This window comes from Canis lupus, chromosome 12 (assembly GCF_048164855.1).
Source record: "Canis lupus baileyi chromosome 12, mCanLup2.hap1, whole genome shotgun sequence".
Taxonomy (NCBI): domain Eukaryota; kingdom Metazoa; phylum Chordata; class Mammalia; order Carnivora; family Canidae; genus Canis; species Canis lupus.
The window spans coordinates 34,520,256-34,531,132 of record NC_132849.1 but is presented as its reverse complement, the minus strand read 5'-3'; the positions used below and the strand labels follow the sequence as shown (position 1 = coordinate 34,531,132).

The 10,877-nt window shown below is 34.2% G+C and overlaps 1 protein-coding gene across 5 annotated transcripts in view; it reads right to left on the bottom strand.

The window, feature by feature from the left end:
* Window positions 1–261: 261 nt before the first annotated feature.
* The window catches only part of ATL2 (atlastin GTPase 2), a 56,159-nt gene continuing 45,543 nt past the window's right edge, over window positions 262–10,877 (bottom strand). For 3 of the 5 annotated variants that reach the window (XM_072770491.1, XM_072770490.1, XM_072770492.1), the window contains 7 exons: window positions 9,191–9,329; window positions 8,297–8,424; window positions 7,078–7,134; window positions 5,270–5,341; window positions 4,211–4,642; window positions 2,686–2,700; window positions 2,106–2,588 (listed from right to left, as the gene is read on the bottom strand). In XM_072770491.1, coding sequence (XP_072626592.1) covers window positions 2,481–2,588; window positions 2,686–2,700; window positions 4,211–4,642; window positions 5,270–5,341; window positions 7,078–7,134; window positions 8,297–8,424; window positions 9,191–9,329 — 951 coding nt within the window. In that variant the 3' untranslated portion in view covers window positions 2,106–2,480. The other 2 variants (XM_072770488.1, XM_072770489.1) reach the window with 2 other exon arrangements.

Below are 10,877 nucleotides of genomic sequence, written 5' to 3'. Positions count from 1 at the left end.
GTGCAGTCAACAGTTTTGAATATGCCTTTAATCCCTTTTATTGCTTCTTACTTAACAATTATTTTCAGTCTTCCAGCTGAAACCAAAGTGTTTTTTCTTGGAATTCTTTATAGAATTTTATCTTCTTCGTGGAAACACATTCTCCAATAAGAAATATTAACAAATCCATGGTCTAGATTTCACAACTCTTATGATTTGTTGTTGTTGTTGTTGTTTAAAAAAAAAAAAAAAAGGTAAGCTCTGTCTTTAATTTCAGAAGAATTGCTATTATACAACAAACTTTTTATTTTTTCATTCATAAAAACAGTCCACAGCATTCATAAAACAGGGTGTTAGAAGAAATAAAAAGACTTTTCAAGTAGATTCTTTATGTTTTAAGAACAGATGAGTCGGTAGCAATTTAATACAGATGGAAACAAATACAATCCATATAAAAACAGGATTTGAAAGAAGGAGGGGAGGAGATATATCAACCGAAGTAAATTTAGAGCTTTCAGGCATGCAACTCAACATCTGAATTTTCTTTACTTAAAAACCAAACTAGGTGCTTTAATAATAAGTGTTTATAAAGAAGGCTACAAAAATATTGCAAAAATATTAAATATTAGCCTTACATATACCATCAAAAAAAAAAAAAAAAGGAGAGAAAGAGGGAGAAAAGAAATTAACAAATCCCCAGCTACACCTAGGCTAATCACAACAAGTTTTCCCTAACAGAGACAGACAAAGAAAAATAATTTTTACAAGCTCAGCTTTGGGTACAATACCTTAGAGCTCTCACTTGGGTGTTTCCTGCTCATGCTCTTTTCAGTTTAAACAAACATGGTTTATGTAATGGAATACATACTTGAAGGATTCCTTAAAAAAGAATCACAAGTTTCATTTTATATATACAACAAATTTTTAATTATGTACTGAAAATAAATTACAGGAAATAACTTTAAAATGCAACAGAGGACAAAGTCACAATAAACATTCCCATTGAATTCCCTTGGGGGGGGGGAGGTGAGATTGCAGTGCTCAAGAAGATAAATATCACAAATATATCAAAAACTTCAAATTGTCTATGCATTCACACACTGACATGAGCCACAAACATTCCTTCACAGGGACTGTACTTAGCCTACCACAGAACCAGATTTTGCCATAAACTACAAAACTTTTAATACAAAATCGTATTTATATATTTATAATTCATATACATGCCCTATCTGTGATTTTAGAAAATAAAAGCTACACACTGTACAGACACTCTTAACTCATAGCTGTAGGCAACATTTTTGGATGGAATTTCTCCCCCAATAAAATTAATGGCATATTTTATGTACATGAAGGCTAAACTGCATAAAGACAGTTCAGTTTCCCAGATATGCATCTCCTTTTAGGGCAGGTTTATAAATTTAAAAAGGCAAGACAAATGTACACCTCAGAATCACTTTCTTAGCTACAAGAGTTGTCATGTAATTTCTGTGAAATTTCTGATACATGCACTTATGTAATACTGGTATTGAAGGCAGTAAAGCAATATATACTTTTAATGTAGTGGCTCAATAAAGGCTTCATTGTCATTCTGATTCTTGATACAGTGATTTGTAACTTCACTAAAAATTAAAATTTCAATGGGACACTGGTGTTAAAGAGACTCTAAATAGATTTTTTAAAATATTTCCCTGAAATATCCTTTTACATAAGACAAATTTCACTAACATTAGATTAAAAGGAAAAGAAAATAAAAGAAACATGGCACAAATGTGCATGATAAACTAATGCTCCTCAGCCAATCTCCATGTCTTAGGAGCCAAGAACAGAATGCTTAAAACCAACAAACAATTTTCACACTCTGTGGCAGCCATCTGTGAAGCCAGTTATACTAAACTACTTCTACAGTTGATTGTAAACTTTGGTTTATTTTTATTTGAGTTCTCATTGTACAGCAAGCATGAAAAAAGGGAGAGTGGAGTCCATGAGGAGATGAATTGTCAGTCTGTCTTTAATCTGGCATGATGAGACACCTGGTCAGTCAGGCCTGCTTTGATAGAGTTTGTTACAGACTGCCTTATGTTTTCCTCCATCAAATTATCACCCAGGGGCTTCAATACCTGTGGTATGAGAAATGTGCAAAACAAATAAAAACATGAGGTAAAAAAAGAGTTACATATAAAAATAGATATAAAAATTCAATTCAAAGCAATGAAGAAAATAACCAGAAATGTGGGAAATAAAAAGATGCTTCTCCCAAAAAAAGCTATGATGCTACAAATAATGCAGTTAGACATCTGATAATGCAACAAAAACTAGTTTCCTCCTATTCAAACCATTTACAATTCCTAGGAGACGGATGTGCAATTCCATACCCTATATGCAGCATCAAATCTGGTAAGTATACAGCATTTATGCAGACCGGCCCAGACGGTCCTGCTTATTGTCCTACATGTATTAGTGGGAACACTTCAGATAGAGAAAAAAGTTAAAAATACTGTCTAATTTTTCTTCTTGTTATTGTTGGATGACAGTCTCTGTCGCTGTGCTGATGAAAGAGCACGATGGACCATTCGACGTCTAGTAACTTCAAACAGTTTGGAAAACACCTAAAACATGGAGTGATTCGTTAGGACAATGACTCAGAGTGCCTTGAAGTTAAAGAGTTTAAGACTACAAGAATCGGAGACTTTGTGGGTTTCTCACCTTCCTGGGACTCCTCTGAAGCAAAAGAAAAGAGAAATGCAAGAAAATTTAGGCAAGGTTTGTTGACACAGCACAGATCTCTGACTAGTGATCAACTTACCTTCACTACACTGAAAATAATTTTACACACTTTAGATTCTTCCATTTAATTATTTTGTAATAATGGCACCTCTAAAGTCCTAGAATCAATGCTATACAGGAGAATGACTGGCTTTCAAAAGAAAACACTGTACAATGATTAAAATTCATGCTGCAGAAAATTAGTAATGGTCCAAAATTTTAAAGTAGGTAATTTTTTTTAAAGTGAGATTGTTGATAGCTTTTAATCCATCCTCTATTAGAAGATATCAAAGGAATATGAAGAGTGAGATTTTTTTAGATAAAAGGTTAAATTTAACAAATATCCAAACACAAGCTTCCAAATCAGATCCAAATAAATCGAGCATTTCTCTGAAGAATAAATACAAAATCCAAATTAATATAGTGGGTCACTTTATAAAATAATGACATTATTACAAGAAAAATCAATACCCAATCAACCTTCAAAAAATTATTTACTTCGTCAGTCTTTAAACTTAATGCCAAAACCAACATGAACCTGCATATCCTAGATCTTCAAAATAAGCTCAATTACTTCATCGGCCCAGAAATGATATTTGAAAATGCCATTATTATACTGTCCGTCAATAATAACTGCAGCTTTCCTTCTGATCCTTGACATGATGCTCAAGTATTTCATGATGATCATTTTAATAACATCCTTGAATGGAATTTTCTCAACACAGGCAATTCCAGCACACAGTTGGCCAATATACAACATGGCTTTCCTTAGTAGATTCTTGTCAGGCCCGACTCTGAATTCTGGTTTGAGGTAAAATATTATGATTTGAATTCTGGCTGAGGTAAAAGATTACGATTAAGAGAAGCTGGTTCTCTTTGTAGTGCTTTGCTTTGTTCAGAGTGTAGTGTTTCCAAAGTACAGAAGTCAAACAAAATTCCTTTGGTAAAAGAAATCTCTACAAGATTGTTCCTTGTAGTACATCAGCAAATCACCACTATCTTCATGGATGGCAACAAAGACCTGAATGCCATCCACTATTTTTCCTCAAATAAGCATGCATTGCTTCTTGCCAGTATTATTAAGAGACTTCTTTTGCTTTCTTAAAGCATTGCACTTCCAAATTTCTTTTCCTTATACCGATTCTATTTTCTTTCCTCTAAGAAAAAAATCCTTAGAGACTCTGGCCCTGCCCATCATGTGGCATAATCAGGCCCATGACTAAGAATCTATCCAAAGGATATTACAGATTTAAGCTAATCAAAGCACACTATAATTATTTATGACTTTAAGAAAAAATTTCTCCGGTTCATTTTTATATTCATATTATACAACCAAACAAAACAGAAAACATCCTCTTGACATTCCTCATACAAAAGAAAAGCAGGTGTGCAAATACTGCAGAAGGGTGGGGAAGTGTCACAGGGATGAGATTAGTCACTGAAAAACCAAAAGATAGATACCAACCTGTTCCCACAGTGTTTCAGCAATCTGATCAATCATTGTTCCAATTTCTCTGAACTCCCCAGAGTACTTTACATATGCCCAAGTACAAAGAGATGTCAGTGCTAACCCCATGATAAGGTTACACAAGACGGCTATAGAGTTTAGGCCAATGAAGCCAGTCAGTCCTGAGATTATATACATAGCAAACATGACTGCAAACAGTGTGGCAGGGGTACGAGCAGCATAGAAGATATTTTTGCCATCATTGTGCTTTATAAAATTTGCATAGGTTTCTTCGATTTCAGCTTCAAGCTGGTCCTGATAACGATGGCAGAATTCATCTCCACCCATTTTTTTTACTGAACGGAACTGTTTAATCGCCACTTCCTTGAGATCCAGGTGTTTTCGCTCCAGATCTGAAGGTGCAATGTAAGGCTTGTCCCCACCACATACCTGTACAGACAGAATTACAGGAGGACACATTACAGGCTAGAAGTAATTTATATTTGGGAAGAAGTTCCCTGCTCACAGTTTTTAGTCTCAAAGTCAAGCCACCTACATGGTTGAGTTTTAAACTTGTTCATAATACCCTACACATAAATTACTTCTTATATGTTTAACTGACTTGGGCAAAATAAATAATCCCAGTAAAGACAGAAACAATTATACTGCAATCTATACCTGACTTCATTGGCCCACCAACACACCATTAGAATACAAAAAGACTGCTGGCACAGAGTGGGTAAAAAAGAGAAAAAAGGTATTTTAATGTTTGAGTTAGCAAGATTAGCACAGAAGTTGTTATTGGCCTTAAACTGATATTACATCATAAGATACTAATAAGAGCACTCTGAATCATGTGTCAAAACTATTTTAGTACAATTTATATAATAACTTGCCACCTGTATCCTGCACTCCAACCATGTGAATTATATTCTTAGTTTATTTGCAGTAGAGATGGTAAAGGGGAATCAGTAACTGATATAACGTGATAATCCATGCGGAGCACAAATTAGTTCAATTATTTTAAATGTAAAAATCCTCTTACTCTAGTGTCAAATTTAAATGTTGGTTACAAACCTGCTCCATACTTTTGCAATAGATCTCTCTTGCTCCTGCTACTGCAGCAAGATTATTAGCTTCAGCTGTTGCCTAAAAAAATAAAACAAAATGTGTCAATTTTATGCAAAAGATATTCAATGGCTCTATAAATTCTGATTAACACAATAAATTATATACAATGAACATGCCTGAAAATGAACCAGAGAAAACATTATCGACTTCCAGTTTTCCTTTCCAATGGAAGGGAAGACCAGTATAAAATATCTAATAATTGCTTCTAACAGGACTGCCTAATTTTGTTTTGCTTAGGTTTATTAAAATGGGTATGCTAAGGTGTCTGGGTGGCTCGTCGGCTTAGCATCCGACTTTTGGTTTTGGCTCAGTAAGAGTCATAAGACTGAGTCCTGAATTGGGCTCTGTGCTCAGCAGTCTGCTTGAGATTTCTCTCTGCCCCTTCTGCTTGTGTTCTCTCTCTCTCGAATAATCTTAAAAAAAAAAAAAAAAGAAAAAAAGGATTGTAAAAAAAATCCGTATGTGCTCAAGAAATCAAAGAATCAGACATGATCATAAAATGTGTCAAGCCCCCAAATGTACAGAACCAATGCTTGCTCTCTCTCCTATAAGTATTATACAAGAGACTTTCAAATTGACAAAACAGCTTATTGCAGGAGCTGTAGAAATAAATACTGTTTAATCTACTATAAAACTGAGAAATTGCCCAAAAATATCACCTAGAAATGCATCTGAAAAAAATTAAACATAAATTTAAGTGAAAAATTAACAGTATGAACACAGTGATATAAAAGTTACAAGAACAGGGATCCCTGGGTGGCGCAGCGGTTTGGCTCCTGCCTTTGGCCCAGGACGCGATCCTGGAGACCCAGGATCGAATCCCACATCGGGCTCCCGGTGCATGGAGTCTGCTTCTCCCTCTGCCTATGTCTCTGCCTCTCTCTCTTTCTCTCTCTGTGACTATCATAAATAAATTAAAAAATTAAAAAAAAAATTAAAAAAAATAAAAAATATTTAAAAGTTACAAGAACAGATGGACATTAAAATAACAATTATTCTTGATCTCTTAAATTAAGCTGTCTCATCTTCTCTTAAAAAATGAACTAGGTTAAAAAAAAAAAAAAAAAACTAGGTTAAAATAACATTGTCCCAAAAGAACACTTTTTTTTTTTTTAAGATTTTATTTATTTACTCAAGAAAATGAGACAGAGACAGAGAGAGGCAGAGACACAGGCAGAGAGAGAAGCAGGCCTCATGCAGGGAGCCCAATGTGGGACTCAATTCCAGGACTCCAGGATCACGCCCTGAGACAAAGGCAGACACTCAACCACTGAGCTACCCAGGCATCCCAAGAACACTTTTTATAAAAAAGATTTTATTTACTTATTTGACAGAGAGAGAGAACAAAACCAGAGGGAGCAGCAGACTCCCCACTAAGCATGGAGCTAGCTTAGAGTTCCATCCCAGGATACTGGGATCACGATCTGAGCTGGAGGCAGACACTTAACTGACTAAGCCACCCAAGCACCTCTAAAAGAACAGCTTTTAAAAAAGGAGAGGGAAAAAAAGAAAAAAACTATATGCACTAGAGGCAGCTCTAAATCATTAATATCAAAGGGATAAATAAACTTTATTTCCAACGTTTATGGTCAAAGCTCAGAGAACAGAAGAAATTTGGTTCAGAGAGGCCCATATCAAGCCATCTCCTGCAAAAGAAATTATTTGCTTGAAAGAAGCACAACTCCATCTCCAGCACTTATTTCTAAACCAAAGACTTTTTTCCTTCATAAATATATGTACAACACACACACTACCTGAAGCATGGACTTTGGATGTGGAAGTTCCTCTCCTTGATAAATTTTAATATAAGCCTAAAAATACAAAAGACATTATATTGGCAGGTTAAACAACTTGGCTCTACATCATGAAGGAAGAAAAACCATTTAATATAAAAATAATTCATGCTTGTAAAAGGGAAGTCTAGGAAAAAATTCTAAATAAAAAAATAAAAAAAAGGAAATTAAAATCTTAAAAATCATAGACTCTCATTTCCAAAGTTAACCCTATTCTCAACATTATTAAAAATACATGTTGCAAAAAAGTTGCTAAATAATATCCTAGAGATTGTTTCTAAATATAATTCCAACTTGCATAAGTTATCTCATATATAAAAATTATTTATACAACGCCATCTACTTTATGAAAAGACATTCATAATTCTTCCCTCCTGCCATTGTTTTAAATGTTAGAAAATATTTTTACTCAATATTTCACTTTGACCAAGTTAAATTATATTCCAGTTCAAGAAAAAAATTACCTAATTTATGCTTTAAGGATAAGAAGGAAAAATGAAAGTTTTTGGTAAGTTCATATAGGAATTGCTCATCTTAACTCCTTACTACCTCTAAATTAATTCATAACAAAAATAGTATGAAAGTGAACATCAACTGTCCAATAAATGACCCAAAATATACTTTCAACTGGAATTTCCCTTCCATCTCTAACTACTATGAACAGAAAGAACCCTGACAATGGTTTTGTTCTGGCAAGCAAGCTATGAGGACTAGAAAAGAGCAGAGAGAGAGAGAGAGAGAGAGAAAAAAAAAAAAAAAATCTATGAGTAATTTACTTAAACTCAGAAACCAGTTTTGTACTTTCAGTTGCTCTTATCAAGTTTTCAAGAACTCAGAGAGAAGGCTTTTATGAGAACTCAAGATGCAGAATTACATTCCCAATTATTTATCATCATTCACAAATGATAGAATGGTATGACAATTATATGGTGAATGGTCTTCTCTTCATATCAGAGCTGAAGAAAAAGCAGGATAATTCCATAAACAAATAAAATCACTGTCTAAGAGATATAAGTTGTCTGCTGTAATTTTAACTATCCTTAAAAACTGATATAGCCGATTCAAAGTAGAAAAAGAAACTATATATAAACCTCACTTTTTTGCTTTAAAGTATACATACATATCAATTTTAAGTCAGCTATACTTCTAACTGAGACAAAGTCATTTAATGTAGTTTTACCTTAAAGTATTCTACAAGATCTCTACAAGTGACTTTAGATCCACTTATCTCTTTTTCTACCAAATTTTCAGGGGCAAGCAGCAATGGAACTAGATTTCGAAGCTCTCTTTTAAAATCTTCATCAATATCTGGAGGAGATGAGATAAAAGCCAGCATGTTAGTCAAGAAAAGAAAGAAAGATTAAAAGCAGTCCCCTCTGGTAAAGATTCATAAAATCTTGTTTCATGAAAACGACAATATACATACAGTATTTATTACTTGAGTAGATTTATTTTAAAAAAAAATTTCATCCAAACACCTATCTCCTAGGAAAAAATACTCCTCTTATTCTGCTATTCCATTTCCCTCATCCTCCAATAATTTTTTCAGCTCAAATAATAAACTGCGATCTACCAAAATAAATTCCAAGTCTTTTTCAAAAGACAAACAATTCCTGAAATTATACTAAATTTTAATACTAGATTTTGTATTTCCAGCTATATTGTAAAACTTTCATTATTCCTCCAGCCTTTAGCCATCACATTTAATCCTAAAACATACCTAAAAATTTGCATCATCCCTAAAACAGTCTTAAATCTGATTACATGAATACAATATATTAGTAAAACATTTTACAGACTGCAAACAGATGAAATACTGAAATGTTCTCAGCCTTTGGAATTTTTAGGACACTAGTGCTAAGCAACAGATCACATTATAAAATATGCTAATCCATACACTAGGTGTCTGTGACAAACCCAATGGAAAGCTAGACAGACCACACAGCATTAAAATCACCTCATTAAACTATCTTCCAGTACAAAACAAAACATTAAGGAACCATGTATTTTTCTTTTAAACTCTCAGCCTCTAAAAAATTAAAGTTCTGATTTTAGCAAGAATGGGAATTCCCACCTTTCAATCTCCCATCAAAACTAGGATTAGTTGCAACTTTAAGACCAGGATGTGGCAAAAGGAAGCAACCAAGATTTGAGAAACAATTGTGAATGTGCTTCCTTACATTCTGTAGCTCTTCATGTTGATTCTGTTTTACCTGAGGGGAGAAAGAAACAGGGTGAAGATGCAAACAATAAAAAAAAAAAAAAAAAAGAAGAAGAAGAAGGAAGAGGAGGAGGAGGAGGAGGGGGAGGAGTTGGAAAAGAAGAAGAAGAAGTTGTTTTAAAGAAAATACACATGCATACTCACAAGTGTGCACACTTAACTCCAATGCTACTTCCAGATGGGTGTTTTTTGACAACATAAAATTTTACTAAAGACCCATTTCTGACCACTTTGGTAAGACCCCACTTTATCTGAAAACTAGAAAAGATGTTTTCCCCCATGTTTGCTGCGAACGGATGAAAAAATACAAATAATAATTAATCATACTATCTAACACCAGACTAACAAGTAGTGGTTGTGGTTTACAAACCAGTAGATAAATTAAGAATTTGCCTTTAGGGATCCCTGGGTGGCGCAGCGGTTTGGCGCCTGCCTTTGGCTCAGGGCGCGATCCTGGAGACCCGGGATCGAGTCCCACGTCGGGCTCCCTGCATGGAGCCTGCTTCTCCCTTTGCCTGTGTCTCTGCCTCTCTCTCTCTCTCTCTCTCTCTCTCTCTCTCTATCATGAATAAATAAATAAAATCTTTAAAAAAAAAAAAAGAATTTGCCTTTAAAGTACTTGTAACAGCAAAGAGAAAAACAAAGTACTAATTTGCCTACAAATAAAAAGGTCAACCCCCGAGCAAAATAACAGCTAAAAATGAAAAAGCTCCAATGCAGTCTAAAAAATATTTGAAACTTGTTGGGATTTCACTACTTACCCCAAATGACTATTTATGATTTATGCTAGTTATCAGTGTTTTGGGAAGAGAGATTGCTATGTGTTTTCTAGAAGAAAATCTTAAATTTAGATTTCGTTTAATAACTACTCATCTCAGTATAATTCACATACTCTCTCAATGACTCTTCTCAAACACCATTTTAAAAAACGATGCACTATTTATAATCAACAAAACCTTGAAACTACCTAAATCTCCATCAAGAGTAGAATGAAGAAATTGTTGTCCAGTCATACAATAGAATACTGCATAACAATGAGACTGAATGAACTAACTACATGTAACAATATCTAAGAAACATAATACTAGCAAACGAAGCTAGACACAAAAGAATACATGATGTATATGATTCCTTTCCTAAAAAGTACACACAAAGCTCGTCAGAGGTCAGGATACAAGTAGAGGGCTGGGGGGTAATAGATGAAGGTGGGTACTTCTGGTGAGTACCGAAGATGGCTACATTCATTTGTATAAATTTATCAAGCTGCGCTTACAACTTGAGCACTTTCCTGTATCATTTCAATAAGATAAAAACAAAAACAAAACGTGGTCTTTGAAGTTCAAAAAAATTCTGAGTTTAGTTAGTATGTCTGATATGCTCTGTATTCATTTCTTCTGAATAAACCAGAGAAAACTCTGATGATTGAAATTATCTCTGACAATAGGGTCTGGAAATGCCTTTCCAATAGCCAAGAACGAGGAATTGGTTTCCCTCTTATTTTTTTAATAAGAAAATTATATTATGCCCCGAGTTTTTTAAT